This window comes from Mesocricetus auratus, unplaced genomic scaffold, assembly GCF_017639785.1.
Source record: "Mesocricetus auratus isolate SY011 unplaced genomic scaffold, BCM_Maur_2.0 Super-Scaffold_4256, whole genome shotgun sequence".
NCBI classification, from domain to species: domain Eukaryota; kingdom Metazoa; phylum Chordata; class Mammalia; order Rodentia; family Cricetidae; genus Mesocricetus; species Mesocricetus auratus.
The window spans coordinates 105,461,957-105,481,752 of record NW_024429182.1 but is presented as its reverse complement, the minus strand read 5'-3'; the positions used below and the strand labels follow the sequence as shown (position 1 = coordinate 105,481,752).

At 39.8% G+C, this 19,796-nt stretch overlaps 2 protein-coding genes and 1 non-coding gene across 4 annotated transcripts in view; 1 reads left to right on the top strand and 2 right to left on the bottom strand.

The window, feature by feature from the left end:
- Nucleotides 1–2,838: 2,838 nt before the first annotated feature.
- On the bottom strand, nt 2,839–17,803 carry Ddias (DNA damage induced apoptosis suppressor). 2 transcript variants are annotated; one of them, XM_040728441.1, is made up of 6 exons: nt 17,676–17,803; nt 16,578–16,663; nt 12,414–12,542; nt 8,051–8,212; nt 6,810–6,927; nt 2,839–5,677 (listed from the first exon to the last, which is right to left on the bottom strand). In XM_040728441.1, the coding sequence occupies exons 3-6, from the start codon at nt 12,524–12,526 to the stop codon at nt 3,353–3,355; spliced, it is 2,718 nt and encodes a 905-aa protein (XP_040584375.1). In that variant the 5' UTR covers nt 12,527–12,542; nt 16,578–16,663; nt 17,676–17,803; the 3' UTR covers nt 2,839–3,352. The 2 variants fall into 2 exon arrangements, with proteins under 2 accessions (XP_040584375.1, XP_040584376.1); XM_040728442.1 differs by lacking the exons at nt 8,051–8,212; nt 12,414–12,542; nt 16,578–16,663; nt 17,676–17,803 and adding an exon at nt 7,269–7,843.
- Nucleotides 9,402–9,533, bottom strand: LOC121135605. The gene has a single exon (XR_005872713.1). It is a non-coding gene; the product is annotated as a small nucleolar RNA SNORA70 (small nucleolar RNA).
- An 824-nt stretch (nt 17,804–18,627) lies between the features above and the next one.
- The window catches only part of LOC101840656 (lysosomal Pro-X carboxypeptidase), a 50,220-nt gene continuing 49,051 nt past the window's right edge, over nt 18,628–19,796 (top strand). The window contains exon 1 of the mRNA XM_005074113.4: nt 18,628–18,938. Coding sequence (XP_005074170.1) covers nt 18,777–18,938 — 162 coding nt within the window. The 5' untranslated portion in view covers nt 18,628–18,776. The remainder of the gene's footprint in view (nt 18,939–19,796) is intronic.

Genomic DNA, 19,796 nt, shown 5'->3' with positions numbered 1-19,796 from the left:
TCTTCCATCTAGTAATATTCTGTCCCACCATGGACCTCAGTGAAACCACTGAACCTCCCTACCAGTTTCAGAGAGCCCGATGAACCAAATTTCTTTTTAAAATTTATTCAAAATTATGCTTGTGTGCATGTGTCTGTGTGTGAGTATGTGCACTTAAGTGCAGGTGACTGCAAAGCTGGACGACAGCGTCAGATTCCCTGGAGCTGGTGTTACAGGTGGCAATGAGTTGCCCAACATGGGTGCTGAGAACCAAACTCAGGTCCTCTGCAAGAGGAGTTGCTCTTAAGCTGTTGATCCATTTCTCCTAACCAAACAACTGAACCTTATCATTGTATAGTGGGGCAACTTGATATATCTCCTGATGAGATAAATGCACAACATAAACCATGAATCTAATCAAATCTTTAGAGCTGATTTACAGTAAATACTGGGACCAGAGGGACAAGAGAGTATAAAGAATCAAACATACAAATCTAGAATGCAAAAAGTATTTTCATCAACTTTTAACAAATTTATGCAGAGATATTAGGGATGAAGTGTCCTCTGTGACACCTTTCAATGGTTCAGCAAAAGAAAAACTACTTATTTATCTAAATAGGACACAGAAAGCAAATCACATCATCCTGATTGGTTTTTGTTAACTTGAAGTTAAGCTGGGAAGAGGAACTTAATTGAGAAAATGCCTCTTTCATATTGCTTGCAGGCAAGTCTACAGTGTACTTCCTTGATTAATGATTGATGTAGGTGGGCCTATCCTATGGGGGTAAGATGGGGAGTAGTAATGTGCCAACCCTGTGTAGGTTGTCTTAAGTTGTATAAGAAAGCAGGCTGAGCTAGCCAGTAAGCAGCATTCTTCTGTGGTTCCTGTTTCCATTCCTGCCCTGACTTCCTTTGATGCACTGTAATATGAATGTGTAAGCAAAATAACCACTTTCTTCTACAAGTTGCTTTTGGTCATGGCCTTACCACGAGGAATACACACAAAGAAAACGGATCTAGGCAATACAATTAGGTGCTATTTGACTGTACTATTCTCTATCATTTGTATATTGTCAAAATGAAGAGTTTGGGAAGGAGAGAGACACAGTAAACTATAGGAGGCTTCAAAAAAGACAGGTACAATGAATTAAAACCCCAAAGAGAAGATTATTACCACACTCATGTGCATCATTTTCTAAGACATGGAGTGGTACAGACCTAGAAAACTGAACAGATGGAGGTGTGGCAAGCTGAGGGTTGTACCAACTACCTTCCTATTACTCTGATAGGTCATCATGACAAAAAACAACTTCAAGAGGGTTTATTTTGGGCTTAGGGTTCCAGAGGGCTAACAGTCCATCCCCATCACAGTGGGGAGGCATGGCAGCACACAGGAATGGTGATGGGAGCAAGCTGTGAGTTTACATTGTGAAGTGCAAGCACAAATTAGACAGTAAAGTAGAAACGGCAGAGGCTTTTTAATCTCGAAGGCTTCTCCCCAGTGATGCATTTCCTCTAGTAAGGCCATACCTGCCCAAACAGCACCACCAACTGGAGACCACGTGTTTAAATGCCTAAGACTATGGGAGACATCCCATTGAAACAACCACGGGTGATCTGAATATTACACATGAAACGAGGGAAAGAGAAAAGCAGTTGGTTGGTGACATAAGGAGAATAAACACGTGGAATAGCTCCAGCATGGAATGGGAAAAGAAGGCAACAAGGAGTTTGCAAGATTTCACAGGTACAGCCAAGGTGCTGACTCCACAGTCTGGAAATTGCTCTTCTTTTTGGCTATTATCTCCTGCCATAACACATACCAGATTTGGAGTTTTTGACTATATATACTAGGCCCAGCTTCTTAAACAATGAGTTACACAATTTAATGTTGGGAGCTAAAAAAAAAAAACCAACCAACCAACCAAACAAACAAACAAACAAAAAAAGAAAACAAAAACCATGCTGGCAGAAGTTTCTGGAAATAGAAAAAAAGCATTGTACAAGGAATCCAAGTGTTTCTGACAGCACTTGCCTGGTTCGCTGTGTGACTTCACTGAAGTTTTGGTTTTGAACATATATACCTTGGGATGGCCTGTTATGGCATGCAATGCCAATATGTTATGAACTGCAGTGTTTTTATTACACATAACAAGGATATATTTTTTCCTATAATTTAAAAATATATAAATAATAAATTAATGTATATTTGGATTCCAGGGTAAAATGTTTGATTTTAAAAACTGCCACGACTTGAGTTTCTATTTTTTCTAAAAGATGTTTGTTGTGCATCTCTATGATGTATACATAGGTGTAGGCCTATGGTGGGTGCAAAGGCTAGACAAGGCTGTAGTTATAGGTGTTGCAGGAAACCTGGCTTGTTATATGGGTGATAAGATCTGCAACCTGGTTCTCATAATTGTGCAGCAAGTGATATTAACCACTGTCACATTTCTCAGTGCCTTAAGTTCCATTAAAGATAGTTAAATAAATTTTAGCTTGAATAAGTATAAAATTTCCAACCATCTCTGAAATTCTCCTAAAAATACTTGTCATTTTGTACTACCAATTTATGCAAAGCAGTATTCTCACCATTAACAATTCCAAGGTCAGAATATTAATCAATTGTAAAAAACACTGAAGATGCTCTTTGTATTGTAGCACCAAAAATTCAGTCAGGCTTTAACCTTCATGTAAAAGAAACACATCTGTAACACTGCATTTCCTGTACAGTATTGACAATGTCTTATCCAATAGACCAAAATCAATTGAGATTAGGGACCTTTTGCCTAGCCTTGTGTTACAATCTCAGCCCAGCAATTATGCTCTTATCTTAGCTAATAATTATTAATGACATTCTGGTTTGTAAAGGCTTTATTTCTGGATGTCTATATTTTAACAAATACTTTTAAATACACAATCAACAGATTAGTACAGCCAATGTAAGATAAAGTGCTCAGTTATCTACATCATAGTATTCTGGAGGAAAAAAACACCTTGAGGAAACCTTGAAAGATCCAACAGCACTCAACTCAGTACAGTCCATTTTTCATGACCGATTTTTGGTTAAGTGTTTAAAATATAAGGATTGCATTCTATGTCAGTGAAAACAAAAATTTCAAACAGATTTGCCTTTACTTAAAATTTCTGTGAATTGGGTTCATATGACTTTATGTGATATGATAATTTTGATGACCAAGTATTTTTTGTTTCAGACACTAAAGTGGCAGTATTCTGAAAATGGAAGGCAAATTTTGACTTCTGAAAAAACACCCTAAAATGGTTTTTTTCTTATTTTCAATCTGACCATTTATAGATATGCTTAGGATGCTTCCAATTTTGCAACTGTAGCTGTAAATATATTTCTTAACTTTTAACTAAACATGTCGGTTTTATGTGTGACTTTTGTTGGTTTCTTTCTTGGTAACTCTTTTTGGTCGGGGGAAGAATGGATAGCAAGACATTTCCTTAAACATGCGACTCTGAATCCAAGGATATCTGAAAGAAATACTTTTTGGGTGGTAGGGGGTACCCATTCATCCACATCGCTTTCAAGGCACTCAGCAGTGGAGGAGGGGCTGGAAATCTCTGGTTTTGTCAAACTAGATATATCAGGACTTCTGGATTTCTGGCTAGGTGTTTTTACATTCTTTGGGCAGGTTGAGGTAGCTTGACGTTTGCCATTTTCAGGAGAAATTTTTGTTTTTGTATAGTTAGCATTAAGATTTGAATATAAGGAAGGAAACATTTTGAAAGGTCCATGTAAGCTACGAATTCTTTGGTGGAAGCCTGCAACTGGAGTAGACTGTGAACATGGAACAAAGTCTTGGCTTTCTTCAAAATCACATTCTGAATCTGACTGAGAACTTGCTCTCAGATACTCTGACGTTGCTATGTCTTGTAAGGGTAGTTTTTGTGAAGGCTGGCTGCCTTTTTCGTCTATAGGATAGTTTTCTGTGCAAAATGCTTCCCATGGTAACAAGATATCCTGTGGTATTTTGGTAATTTCTGTTTCAATGTCCTTATTTTTAGCAATATCATCAAAAAGATCAGTAGAAGCATTGTAGGTACCATCATGATCAGCAGAATAACTTTGTGTTAAGCTATTATTGATAGGCCTGTGAGATAACTCTTTTGCTGTATTTGTATTTTTTGGACTACTGCAAAGATTCTCTAAAGGATACGTAAGTTTCCGGCATATTGTAAGATTGTCATCTTGGTTCTTTGACCATCTATAATACTGCTTATTTTCTAATTTGTGAAGATCAGAAACATTACTGTATTTCTCAGAACATAAGCTTGTCAATTTTTCTTTTGTTTCTGAATGTGATTTTTCTCTACATCCATTAAAAGATTTGTTACTAAGATAAGAACAGTTACTTGTTGAAGGCCTGAATGAAATCATATCCCTTTGTTGTAGGATCCCAGCAGTCCTCTGGGGAACAGATGCTTCCATGTCTTTTGAAGATGTAAACAGAGCTGAAAGACCAGTATCTTGTAGAAAAAACTCTGAGATACCACTTCTATCACTGCCTATGGAGACAGCCTCTGCTGTCTTGTCAGGTTTTGATTCTCTTTGAATTTGAGGGCTTAGATTAGACTCACAGTTGGAAAAGGTCTTTTTCCTGGAGTTTTCTTTAACCATTGCTTGTGATGATCTTAAGTGTAAAGGAGATGTACTTAATGCTCCAGTATTTCTCCTGGGAGTCACAGATAACCTGCTGTGGTCTGTATGGAATTTATCCATGTCATTATCTGTAACCTGTTTTCTGTCTTTAGTATCTGTCTTAGTTACAGCAATCTCACTTTCAACAACTGCCAGAAACTTGCTCAGGCTTTCAGAGAATGGTAGATCATCCCAAATCAAAGAGTCACAGTTCTGAGAAGCACTTGTTTCTTCAGGTTTGAGTGATGACAAAGAAAATGCTGGTCTCTCTTGAAGGATTGTGGTAGTATTTATGTCACGATGCTGGTAACATGGGATGTCATATTGGGAATATTCATTTTTAATTTCTGATTCACTGTAGCATTCTGCATTATCTCCGTGAAAAAGTTCTTCTGTTTGTGAAGGGACTAAATTAGAATCAGACAGCCTAGTTTCATGAAAACTGGGACAAATTGGACTCAGATGATTAGCCTGTAAACCAAATTCTCTGTCCTGCTTTCTTGTTGTATTATTCTTGTCCATACAGGAAACAAGGCTCTGGGAACTCTGAAGGGAATCATGACAGTTCTTAGAACCAGTGGCTTTGGAAAATGAGATGCCCTGTTTGTTTTGGTCAGGAGTACCACTGGCTGGGATTTGTTCTGAAGCTGAGAAGTCATCATTAGCTGTTACTTGTGAATCAGTCGAAGTCAGTTCAAGTGATGGCTGCCAGAATCTGAGAAGATCATCTCTGCTGCAGGACTCCAGAGAACAGGACATTTGCACAGAGTCATGTAGGCTGCCAAGATCACTGTCTGAGTGGTCTAAAGTGAGGGAGTGGCTGCTATACTCCTGAGAGTCACAATGATGTTTCTTGAAATTAGAAGTGTGCAAAAGCTGATTTAGGTAGCTAATGACAGTAAAGCCTGTAATATGTGGGTCAGGCAGAACAATCTGGGAAGCTGTTAGTGTTCTGACTTCTCCTTTGTGTTTACAGCATGGCTGCAAGAAGTTACTGGGGTCTGAATCATGTCCACATATATCTCCAAAATTCTATGAAAGAAGTAAATGAATTTCAATGAGAACAAAATGGCTTTCTTTTTGATCAAGGAGGTAACAGGAATTTAAAGGTTAAATGAAATATGATGATAACTGCTTTAACTCCAACCCCTGTACCATCACTGAAAGAATAGCACATAACAAAGACTATGAACTTGAGTACAGAGACTTAAATTCAAATTCTTGTTCAGCAGTTACTAGGAATGCTGGGGTTTTGGGTACATTACTTAACTCCTCTGTGCCTTATTTCATTTGTGAAATAAAGATCATTGATTAACAATAACAAAATTGTATAATATTTAAGCAAACAGTGTCTATTCTATAAATGCTGGTACTATTATATTAGTAAAAGAAAGAACAGAAAAAGGAAAACTAAACTACATAATATTTTAACAAAAAAAAAGTTCATTAGCTCTTGGTTTCTCTGTCTTTGGGTTTTCCTTAGTGCCCATTTGGTAGTACCATATTCTCTCTACTACACCATTTAGAGGATGATCAAATTTCCCTTTTTTCCTTTTAGTTTAGAATAGTTTGCTACTAGTCCTTCAGAGTAGCACATTTTGACTTTTTCTACTATTATGTATTTAATTTAAGAACATTCTTCTTAATCTATTCTTTTTGAGGCAGGGTCTTATTATGTAGTGCTGGCTGGCTTAGAACTTGTTATGTAGACCAGGGCTAGCCATCTGGCTCTGTCACCCAAGTGCTGGAATTAAAGGTATGTACCACCATACCAGGCCTTAATATATTTTTTAGTGTTTTTAACCAACATGCAAATATTTGTCTTTGAGGTTATTTCTCTCTTATAGAAGACACAGAATTTTACTATGTAATTTGTATAGGGTTTTGTGTAAAAGAAATCTTTCAAAACCAAGTATTTTAGTACTTTTTGCAATTCATAATAAATTCCTCCATTTTAAAGTTCTGAAAACATTGAATTGGGTTTCTTTGGCTTTTGTAATTGGGTGTTGTAACCTATAATATTTAAATAGATCACGTGTAAGCTACTTCCATAGCTTTGAGTGCTCCTATAAGCTCTAATATTCTAAAAGGGCTTGGAGAATTATAATCATTTCATTACAATGTAAATAAAGAGGATATTCAAAAAGAAGCTATTCTCAATTACCGTGACTCCAAACACAAAGCTTCGTCCAACAAAACAATTTTCTACTGCTGTGGTCAATAGGCTCTGCATTCTACCACTTTCCAGGGGTTCTGGGATTTCACTAGAATTCTCAAGGTACCTTTGAAAGAAAATAAAGTGATGAACTTTGAAATTTTACACTTGCATTATTTTAAAATATGGCGTGAACCTTGTCAAAGATATACATACATACATACCATACATACATACATACATACATACATACATACATACATACAAACAACCTTGGCACTTTATTCCTACTAGGTTCCCATAGTATAAAAAGAGAAAAATCATTTAAAGCTCCACAAAAAACCCAACTTAGTCAGTGTGAACAAGATGCATGCAAAGTCTGGGGAAGGAGCGTAGAGGTAGACTAACATGTGTAAAGTTTGCTCTAGGTTCACTCTATAGCACTGTGAGGAAAAGGAAAGTACACACTTAATGGTCTTTTCTCCTTCCTTGCAATTCTAGATGTGGTCCTTCTAGTGTCCTTTTCCTTCAAATGAGTTTGCTCTCAGGTATAGTGATATGACCACCTTTCTTCTGAAAAATGACTACGGAAAGAGGGAAGACAGTAGGCAATGAGAAAATTCTTTACTTCTATGGATTCTTAAAGTTACAAGGCTGTGTCTTAGTAGGTTAGTGTGGTAGTTTGAATTAATTGGCTCCAGTAAGCTCATAGGGAGTGGCACTATTAGGAGGTGTGGCTTTGTTAGAGGAAGTGTCACCGTAGGCTTTTGAGGTCTTCTGTGATCAAGCTGTGCCCAGTGTTACTTCATTTCCTGTTGTCTGTAGATCAAGATATAGAACTCTCGCTCTTTCTCCAGCACTATGTCTGCCTGCACACAGCCATGTCCTGCCATGGTGATAATGGACTGAACCTCTGAAATGTACACGAGCCACCCCAGTTAGATGTTTCCCTTTATAAGAGTTTCCATGGTCATGGTGTCTCTTCATAGCAATAGAAACACTAAGACAGTCAAACTCAAGTGATAAATCTGCAAAACAACTGAAAGAATTGATTAACCTGGATTAACTTTATAATAGTTTAAATAGTTATCATATGTATTTATGTGAAATTTTCCTTTTCCAGTAGATTACCTTTTAAGGAAAACGATGGCCTGAGAAAAAGGGTTTCTTTTTAGTAAATACAAATACCATCAACATATGTATTTTCAAATCCTATTAGCACGATAAAAGAATGCTTTAAAGACTCTTACCTCTTCAAACCAGTGGCTGTGAGTCCAAAAAATGTGTCTAAGCAGCTCCCAAACACAGTAACGACATACAGTTTGCTGGATTCTGCCACTTTTAAGGAAAGTCTGTATCTGTAACTGGAACTTTCAGCTTCACCTGTAGAACCACACCTGACACAAGTAAACCTAGAAAAGTTGGGGAGACAGCATAGAGTTGTCCAAATTTAGGGCGATAGTTTGTATACCAATAGTGAATTTAAATCTTCTTAAACTAGTTATAATCAGCAACTTTTTTTTTTTCTCTCTCCTGAGACAGGGTCTTGTGTGACATAACTGGCTCCAACTGTTATGTCGCTAGGGCTGGCCTCGAACTCTTGAGATCTTTGACCTCTTCCACCAGGAGAAGGGACTACAGTCAAGTGCTACTACAACCATTTGGTAAACTTTATAGATTTTAATACCACCAAACTGAAAGAAACATATACCAAACTGCTAAGAAACTGATGGGAAACAGTGTAACGAAAAAAACCTTGAAATATTTATACACCAAGAATCTACTTGTAACCCAGGTTGTGGTGCTGGACACCTTTAATTCCAGCATTTGGGAGGCAGACACAGGCAAATCTCTGAGTTTGAAGCCAGTCTGGTCTACAGAGCTAGTTCCAGGATAGCCAGGGAGGTGGGGAGGGGCGCGGCCAACCCAGAGAGATCCTGTCTTGAAGAATCAAATCAAAATACAATTTCATTTAAAAGAATTACTCATATTTTTCTTAATGTCCTGAAATTTGTTAGCTTTTAAAATATTTATTTTTTACTGTGTGCATGTGTCTGCATGTATATATGGACACATAGGTGCCCTCGGGCTAGTCATGATCTCTCCAACCCCTAAAAATTACTTTCATTCACCAGGATATGTTAAGAATATTAGATTATAAAAACTAGACATCAAAGGCATAGAACTTAACTTGCCAAGATAATAAATAATATGCAATGATAACCAAAGGGTAGTTAAAAATATCCATCAGGTGTAAATCTCTTGTTATATACTGTTTGGTCTTGGGATAGTTTCTAGATGCCTGAAATACTGAAAACTGGGTCTGTAAAATCCAATGCACAGGAAAGATGAAACAAATCAAGTAAATACTATGGCATTAAAATTGGTGTAGCCCCACTTTTTTGAGATCTTCTGGTGGTCAGCGAACTTGAACTTGGCTCCATGCAGGGCGTCAATCACATGTTCCTTATTCTTCAGCTTGGTGTGGATATACATGATGATCTGGGCAGGGTGAAAGCTACTCACTGTGCCCCAGGGCTTCCCAAAAGTTCCCCACCATACCTTTCTGGAGGCCAGACTGGGGAAAGCATTATCTCATAAAATTGTCTTCAAGTTTGCTTAGGGAAACCCATTTAAGCAAGAGGTTGAATACACCCCCAGGGTTGCTGATGTTTATAGCCACAGCATATTAGGTCCCTAGGAAGAACACCTTATGACCTTATTTTGGTTTGAGATAAGAGTCTTTCACTGAATCTGTAACTCACTGATCAGCAATACTACCTACCAGCAAGCTTCAGGCATCGTCCTGTCTCTGTTTCCCTGGCACTGGCACTACAGGTACACACTGGTGTTTTAAAAGACATGGTGTGGGGTTCTGAACTCAGGTCCTCATGCTTGCACAGCAAACACTTCACCTCATTAGCCCATACTTTAAATATTTCTACTGCTTACCCTGGGAGGTTAAAAAAAGAAGCTATCTCAGCAAGACACAAAACACCTACTATTGCTGTCATTGCTAAGGATTTGGGGTAAAAAATAGGATCTGCAAAGGCCATGATGTGGGGGGGGACACTCATCACAAACTTGTTTAAAGTAGTGGGGCAATGGAGAAGAAAAATTTCTATTTTCTATGTTGGCTGATTTTTACTAAGAAAAAAGAAATGCAGAAGTAAAAATAGAAAAGGTTAAGCATCAGAATTGAGTTTTGTGGTATTGTTAATAGACACAGTGCTACTCTCTAGTCGATTCAATTTCCACATGTAAAGACAATGTTCTTTGGGGTTTTATGCATATGAACAATTCAGCTGGAGCTCTTTTCCTACAGGACTTTACGTGGAAATTCGAATATAAACTGCACTGTTAGTTCAGAGGTAATATGGCAAGAATGAATGTTGACCCTAGTCACATTGTTTAGCCTTTATTGTTTATTTCTGCCTCTAACTAGCTGGGTGTGTGATTTGGGGCAAGTTACTTCACTTTTCTAAGCTTCAGCTGTCTCCAAATTTTGTAACAACAATAGCATCCACTTCATAAAAAGCTCTTGTATTAAAGGGATATAGCAACTGCGAAGCTCCTAGCATCATACCTAGCACACAGTAAACACCCATAAATGGGATATATTGGTAACACTAGTCTAAGGAGATAACAGTGGTACCCAAACTTTTATGAAAGATTATCTTCAAGATAAATTCTTGATGTGTTGGGTTTGGTTATTTAGGACTGTGATCCTAGTACTTGGGAAGCAGAAGCAAGAGGATCACAAGTTCAAGACCAGCTGGGATATATAGTGATACTCTTATCTTACTTGGAAAAGACCACAAAGTTTAAAAATACTTTATATCAATATAGCTGGTTTTATATATTATACAAATGTTCTAAGTATGTTATATATAGTAACTTACCTGATTCAAATAAAAATTCTAATGGCTTTTCTTCAGTTTTAGTCCCAAACTAAGTAATGATTTGTGCAAGACCACATAGCTATAACTGAGAGAGTTGGGGAATGATATTGTGGCTAATGCTTATAATCTCCTTATTTGGGATGCTTAGACAGAAGCTACAAGTTTGAGGTTATATTGTGATATACAGTGAGTTCCAGGGCAATCTGGGTCACAGAGTAAGACCTTGTCTCAATTCTCTGCCATCCAAAGAAGTAGCAGAGGTTAAGATTAAACAACTCAGGCATTCTGGTTTCATAGAATAATGCTGTTAACCATCATGATATACTGCAGTAAGACAAGAACACTTGTAAAAGATTTTCAGTAAAAATGGGTGCCATCTTGGAAATTCTCACACATATCATGTATTGTGCTAGATTTCTGTGCATTATTCCACATGGTAGGCATTATTATTCTACTTTACAAATAAATAATTAGGCTCACAGAATCTACATCTCTTGTCCCATGACATATTCTCAGTAGATATTAGCACCCACCTGTAATTCTATGCAGCATGAACTCTAAATTTCCAGTGTTTTTAAGAAAGGTTACTTATTCCTCCTTATACCACATTCAATTCTTTTTTTTTTTATTTTTTTTTATTTTCCATTTTAAATTTAGATAAGAAACAAGGTTGCTTCACAAGTCAGTACGAGGTCCCTCTCCTTTCCCTCCCCTCCTCCCATGCCCTCCCCCCACCACATTCAATTCTAATTTGACCAGTGACTAGTGAAAATTATTAGCTCACTATTTTTATTTACATATTACTAGGTGATACTAACATCTTCATCTTATTCTACAAAGTTGTAGAAAAACTCCAAACCCAACTTTTCCCTTCTACTCTACAAAGACAGGTGGTATATCTTGGGCTCTCAACTATACTTGGGTACAATGATTTTATCATGGTATTCAGATGTAGCCAAACAACATTACTGTTGCACAATAGATTACCAGAATTTATATATCTGACCTGAAATTCTGAACTTCAGAGTACATGAAAAAGTTTCTGAACACTGACATGACTTAAAAAGTTGTTTTTTAAGACTTTGAAATCAGGGGGGAGCACACCAGAACTGTGAATTCCAGACTAGCTTGGGCTGCAGAAACAATGCATCCATTTTTGGAGCATCTGTTTCAGTTTTAGACCAGGGATACTTAAACAACAACGTTTTTACAAATATTCTTTTTTTTTTTTTTTTTTTTTTGGGTTTTATGAGACAGGGTTTCTCTGTATTGTTTTGGAGGCTGTCGGTCCAGCCTGGCCTCGAACTCACAGAGATCCGCCTGCCTCTGCCTCCCAAGTGCTGGGATTAAAGGCATGTGCCACCACCGCCCGGCTTTTTACAAATATTCTTAAGTCTCTAAAGTTCTGAAATCTGAAACATGTCTAGTTTCAAGCATTTTATAAGTAATAGTAAACATGGCACCAGCTATAAAGTTTACTTATATATATTAAAAAAAATAACCTGATGTGAGGACCATGAAAAAACAAATACTCTTAAAACTTTCCCTAGAAACTAGGTTACTACCCAATTCTATTCTAAGATTAACAGAGAAGAATGAACCCTGAGAATTTCTGACAAAATCTGATGTTCTGGTATGGTTAGTTCAGTGTGCATTTGCCCGTGGGTCATAAAAGTATCTATATTTCCCTTCATACAGTCTTCAATTTTACCTTTTGGAGTCAAGGATTATCCGAGAAAAGCACTTTTGACATGATGGATATATAAAACTCGAATTCTGGAGAGCAAGCACTGAGGCAAGAAGGAATTTCCGTCTTCTATTCATGTGTCTATATTTCGTCCTATAAAAGAAAACAAGCATGGGGTTCAATGCAAATGTTAAATCACATGTGAATTATTATTCTTATAAAAATCAATCAGTCAATATCTTTTGTTTCATTATCAAAGTGAAGGCAGTACGTGTCAATATACTGCTACTGTTTTTTAAAGTACTGGGAAATTAAATGTGGGGCCACATACATGGTAACCAAGTACCCCATTACTGAGTTACATCCAAAACCCTATAACGACGTACTGAGAAACTGAACTACTACTTCTGAATAATTAGTCTATTCTAGTAATTCAGGAGAGACCTCACTTCTTCACTTAGCTCATTCACATGTTTGTTTGTTTGTTGTTTTGGTTTTTTAAGACAGGGTTTCTCTGTGGCTTTGGAGGCTGTCCTGGAACTAGCTCTTGTAGACCAGCCTGGCCTCGAGCTCACAGAGATCCGCCTGCCTATGCCTCCCGAGTGCTGGGATTAAAGGCGTGTGCCACCAACGCCCGGCTCATGTTTTTAAAGTAATTTTATTCATTTACTTATTTTACATCCTGGCCTCCCATTTCTCCTCTCAGTCCCTCCCCCTATGCTCCCCTCTCCTCCCAATCCACTACTTCTCTCTTTCTGTTTAGGAAAGTGCAGGTCTCCCCTGAGTATCAACAAAACATGGCATATCAAATGCAGTAAGACTAAGCACCTCCCCATGTATTAAGGCTGGGCAAGGCAATGAAATATGAGGAGTAGGGTCCACATTTTTACAAAAGAAGTTGTGTTTACAATTTTAATGGGAAGGATATTCCATGAATCAACTTCTTTCTTCCTCCTCCCTGTGCTTTTGAGGGTTCTCCCTATTTTGTCCAGGCTGGTTTTCAACTCAATTACTTGTATAGAAGCTGAAAACTGCTTTAGATTTCACTGAGTAGTTTTACAGTTTGGGGAAAGAAAAGGAACTTGCATCTAGCAAATAAAAATGTTACAAGGTCTAAGAGATCAGTTTCTTTTAATAAACAATCCTTGTTTATATAAGCATATCAAAGAAATAAAAGCAATACTCTCTATTTTTATAATTTCACTTTAAATTCTTCAACTTGTACATTGGCTTACCATTTTTCCTCATTGATGCTAATGCTAACAAAATAAGTGTTTTCAAATAAATGACTCTGTTTCAGAGAGTTATATCAATTTGTAAAAATATATGGCCTGTTTCGGAGACTGGCATCAGTCAATTTTGACCTTGGGATTCTGTGAGGCATAGTTTTTCAAGTATCATCAATAGAAATGTGTTGACTGTGGAGACCCATAAGAATCCTGTATTAGGATATAACATTTCCATAAAAATAAGATTTTCCCACTGCTTTTTCCAAAGAAGTCTCCTTAGGTATGTAACCTACACTTAAGGGTAGTAGACAGTCAACACAAAGTAAAATCAATGATATTTTGGTTTCTTTGTTTGGGCTTTTTTTTTTTACTGATCTTTTGCTTGTACATTACGGTTTCTGACTTTTTATGAATTTTGTCTTTGTGTGTGTGTCTGTGCCTTTCTTTTTAAAATTCTATTATTTCCTTGTTTCCTTTTTTCTTCCATCAGTTTTTCCCTTTTATTGGAAATAGGTCTTTTTCTTCACATAATATATCTTGATTATGGTTTCCTGTCTTCCTCTACACCTCCCAGTTCCTCTCTATCTCCCCTCCCATTCCAACACACCCCATTTCTGTCTCTCGTTAGAAAACAAACAGGCTTTTAAGGGATAATAATAAAATAGAGAAGGCAAAAGATTATTGTGGGCTAATCTTTAGGGGGTCTAACACAGAATTTATAGTCTACATGGACATTCAAAATTATTCTTTATGCTATGTGGGTGGTGCCATCCCTTAACAGTGAGGTCTGTGCTGTTTAAGAAAAGTAGCTGAATGTGAGCCTGGGGGCCAAATGTGAGCAGTGTTCCTCCATGGTCTCTGTTTCACAGTCCTGGGCCTCCCTCTGTGATGGACTATAAACTGTAAGCCAAATAAACTCTTTCCTCCCCCAGCAAAAAATTCTTTATGAATTTTACATAGAAATTTTAGAAGAATTAACTTGTAATTTAACTGTACTTTTTTTTTTCATGAAGTACTAGGGATTGAATCCTGGACCTCATATGTACTAGGTAAGCACTTTACTCCAAGCTACACTTTCGATCTCTTTTTGAGAGAGGACCTCAAGGCTTTCCCAAAGCTGGAATCTGTATTTTCCTGACTCATCCTCTAAGTAGGTGGGATTACAAATCTGTGCCACCAGGCCTGCCTAGATAATACAACTTACCAACACAAGAAAAACAATATAAGCATGACATTTTGGAATTAACTTATAAATTATTGCAAGCATGAATTGCTCACATTTTAAGGTTAGTTGCTGCCTTATATTTAAGGGTTTATTGCCCTCTAGTGGATGAAATATGTATATAAAAACAAACAAAAAAACCTGACTAACTTACAGATAAATTTAAGAATTAAAAGAGTTCATTTTTTAATTTTTATTATTTTCACTATTGGTGCTTCACCTGGCAAGTCCAAATGGTAAAAAGATACTTCATTCACTGAATGAAGGACAATACTATAGGAAACTCCTTTTAAGCAGTCAAGAGTTTGCTTTTTATTTTTCTTCTTTGTTTTCATAACCTGTTTCCTTCATGATAAATGTCTCCCATCTTATATCTCTACTACTTGGTATGGATTTTGATGGTACCAGGATTGAATAAATACTAAAATCAGGAAAACACTATAGACTTGTGTAGGGGTGAGCCCCACAAAGCTATCTGCCCTAAGGGCAGGGATAAGGAAATTTAGGATAGGTGGAGATAAAAGGAAGTGAAAGAAAAACGAATCCCTCTTCTCCTCTCTTCCTCTGGAAGCCTGCCACACTTCTGACTCCCTAGCCTTTGTGTGTAAGTTCTTATTCTGGTAAATAATTATATTATATTCCATATTACATTGACCTTCCACATCAGAGCTGAGAACAACTTCATATTTGGCTTGCTGTATAATTTTTCCTTTCTACTTTGTTGGGAAGAACAAAGCATTACATTTCTTTCAGCTCCATCAATCAGCAAACCATGTTCCAACGTAGTCAGCTCAATATATTTACTTACTGTAATATATTGTACATTTGCTAAATACCAAATGTAAGTTAGGGGCATTCAGACACAGTCCATTCCTAGTTACTAGATTTATATTCTGGCATAAAAGATGACAGAAAATGATGAAGAAAAAAAAACAGCTCTGTAACTGTGACAAATTAAGTAAAATGTACATAATACCATGAGAAAATATAAAAGGAGACCGATCAGGCTTTTGCTTGGGATGGGGTGGGATAAGGAGAGAGACAGCATTATGATAATATAATTTTTGTTTAAAAATTATTTTCTGATGGTATTAAAGTCATTAAACTCCCCCCCCGAGGCAGGGTTTCTCTGTATTGTGTTGGAGCCTGTCCTGGAACTCGCAAAGATCTGCCCGTCTCTGCACAGCTTATTCTTTACTTTTAATATTTATTCTTTTAGAATTTCATACAATGTATTTTGATCATGTTCTTTCCCTTCCCCCACTTTCCTTCCCGCCCAACTTCAAGTTCTTTCTCAAAACAAACAAACAAACAAACAAAAACAAAACCAACCAACCAAACAAAAACCCCAAAGCTGGGTGTGGTGGTATAATCTTTAATTCCACCAGGAGGCAGAGGCAGAGTGATCTCTGTGAGTTTGAGGCCTGGTCTACACAGCAAATTTCAGTCCAGCCAATGATACATAATGAGACCCTGTCTCAAAGAAACCCAAATCCATTATGGCTAGATAGCTAGGACTTCTCCCTCTCTGGTCCTCTTCCTCCACAAGCCACATCATACCCATCAGCTTTATATCAATTCTTTAGAAAGGACTTTCCAGACCCACGTTTATTTACCCCCTTTTTAAAAGATAGTTTTCTCTGTAACCCAGGCTGATTCTCTACAGTGCTGGATTATAGACGTACTTCACCACACTCAATTTGCTGTTCTGTTTGTTAAAAAAAAAAAGGTACTTACCCTTAGGACAGCAGTCTCTCTTGTTAATCGAAGTCACCCAATACCTGGTTGTTCTTGGCATAATGGGAAGCACTTTAAAAGTTTATCTGAAGAATGAATAAAAGATTTCTGTAATCCAGTTTTGCAAAGCTGGGAAATAGCCTTTAAAAAGGCTTTGGAAGCCAGCCTTGATATGAAATCCTGTTACCACAGCTAAAAAGAACAACAACAAAACAAAACAAAACCTTTGCAAACTAAGAAATAACAAATGAGTCAGAACAAGCCTGGGGTGTCAATGGGAATTAAACAAAAGTTTTGGGGGGTGTTAGAAGGATGGTGCTTTTGAGGAACACAAAAGAACCCCTGGGGTTGGGATGAACTCAGTGACAAATGGCATGAGCGGGAGTGATATCCTCCATTTGATCTCCCACCCTGAGAGGAGTGTGTGGCAGGTTTAGAGCTGAAGTTGGAGAGGCAGGCAAGGCCAAAGGGCTTCTACCCCAAGTTAAGGAATTTGGACTTAACACACTGGGGAAACAGGAGCATCTAAAAGAGTTTAAATGGGAAGTACCTTGGTCAAAACCTTCACCTATCCGTCCGGTCATATAGGGAATGGTTAAGCAGGGGAAACAGCTGGAAGACTACTGTCACACCCATGCAACACTCACACGTTGGATTTTGGTAATGGCAGTGTTGAGTGGAGAGCAGGGCATGGATTTCAGATGTGGATGAGAGAGATCAAGGAGTCTGGAAACCTTTCAACTCCTGGGTTGCGCACATTACTCAGTCAAACATTTTCTTTAGGCAATCAAAGCAATTCGAGGGAACACAAACAAACAAAAACACCTGTGCCAGCACCTAGCACTACTCTGCATAGTAGCCAGCAGCCATAGTTTTACAACCACCAGAAGAAAGTCGAGCCTTTTACTCTCTGGGCTTTCTGGGGGCTCTGCAGCAACAGCAAATGTTGAGAAAACATTCGCCAAGGAACGGGAACCTCGTATCTGTCCTTTACGGAGACGGGTCCTGAATAAACCCATGTGGAGCGAGGGCTACAGAGCCTCGTTAGGAAGCCCTCGACCCAGAGCCCCTCGAGAACCTCTTCCTCCAGCTTCTCACCTGAGGCAAGGGATCGGGACAAGCCCGGGCAACCATGACAAGACGCTGGCCTCTCAAAACCCAGCCGCTCACCAAACGCCAACAATCGAATCTCCCGCGTTCCCTTCCGCCGGAAGTACCGCCCTGACGGAGCTTCCCGAGAGCCAACCCGGAAAGTCTCTGCCGGGCGTTTCGCTGGTCCGGGCGAGCGAGCTTTCTTGTCAGGCTGTGGGTAGAGCCGGGTTTTCAGGGACGTTCTTCTCGGAGCTGTAGTTCCTCCGGCGATGTGCGGGGGAGGCCGGGAAGGCGCGAGGCGCGGGAAGGGGTGACAGCACCCCTCAGGCGGACACCGAGGGCGTGTGAGCGGGTGCAGGTTGGCGCCGCGGGTGGCCAGGAGGGGGCGCTGTCGGAGCGGGAGCCGCCATCGCGGCCAGCCTGGCGGGGCCGGCGTGGGTCAGTTACTCCGCCTGGGACCGGGCTTAGTCTGCACGGGCGACGGGGTGGCCCGAGGACTGAGTAGAGTGGGGCTGGCTGGGCGGGCACCGTGGAGCCTGCAGGAGGGCAGGGAGATCGATCTTCTCCCATTTCTTTGCTGCCTGCCTGGGGAGACCCAGTGTTTCCGCATCCAAGTGGAAATGGCAGTCGCACGGTCTGCACGGTTGCTGTTCTGGTTGAGTGAGAGGTCACGTGTGTTGTCACGCCTGGTGGAGACTGTCAATAAGTCTCTCTCCTCCCCCCTCCCCCGCCATTGTGTAGGTTTTGCGGAGAGCTGGGGTGTTGCAGTGGGGACAGTGTGATGGTGTCAACAAAGGCAGGGATGTGGCGTGCCCTAGGGTGGCGATAGGGTTCGGGGAGGCAGAGATAAGGATGGGCAAAGCCCCGCGGGATAAAGGCCGACGTTGAGTGCGACCGCACTGGAAGGTGGGCGGGGAGGGGGAAGGCGAGTGACCGGTGTGGTGGAGGCGATGCCTCTGGGGCCGGGAGCTGCCAGGTTTTGGGTGTCCCGCGGGGAGGAGCTAGTCTGCAGCGGGCGGAGCTACGAGCTGGGCCCGGCTTAGGCTGCGCGCTCCTGCCGGTGGCCCTCTTTTCTCTAGCTGCCCAGACTGGCTGCCCTCCCGAGCCATGGGCTGCCGGGCTCTCCTGCTCCTACCTGTTCTATCACTCGGGGCCGCCACGATGATCCGGCCTGGGCTAAAGACCGTCGGCCGTCTGCACTTGCCAACCAACCCCGCATCCGACCCTGCTGTAGCCTACAACTACTCAGTTCTTTACTTCAAACAGAAGGTAAGCGGAGGCTGGGGAGTAGGGGTTCCAAGTCCCAGGTCCCAACCGCCCATACCTTGGTTTGGCTGGGAAAGCTGGATATGGAGCTCCGCCGCCCACTTCAAGTTCTAACTCTAACACTTAGGACTTGCTTTGGTTTTAGTTCACATTTTCTGGTGGGTGGCCTTAAGCCCTAATTTAAAATTTATCAATAAAAATATTCCCATGTTTCCCAACAAAGACCAACAGAAATTTCTTCCTCCAGTTCTGGAGGTTCGGAATACATACTTTTAACTCTTCACAAACAGCTCTCAGAGGATGCTCCAGTCTTAACTTTTTTTTTCTTTTTTAACCTTGGCCAAAACCAAAGTATGGAGACCAACCTTGACTCCAGGTCTCTGAACCCGAATTCTAACGTATGGAGACTAACCTTGACCTCTAGTTCTCTCAACACGAATTCTGATGTGCCTGCTATGGAATACTAGCACTGTAAAGCGCCTGCCTGCTTTCTTCACTTAACTGCTTCTCTCAGTTGAAATAGGAATAGAATGATGCTAATTTGTTTTCCTTTGTCTTTCTTTTTCCTGTGTGTGTGTGTGTGTGTTGCACTGGTGTGTGCACATATGAATTGGGGAGGAGGTGGTCAGGTGTAATGCACTATCACTCTCAGCCTTATTCCCTTGACACAGGTTCTCTCATTGAACCTGGACGCTTAGCAGGCAGTTAGTCCCAGTGATTTCCCCCCTTCCCCCTTCATCCATTGGGGTTGCAGGCAAGTGTGGGGCCATGTCTGACTTTTTATTTGGGTGCTTTGATCTGAACTCAGGTCTTTATGCTTGCACAAGTGCTCTTACTCACTGAGCCATCCCCCCACCCCCT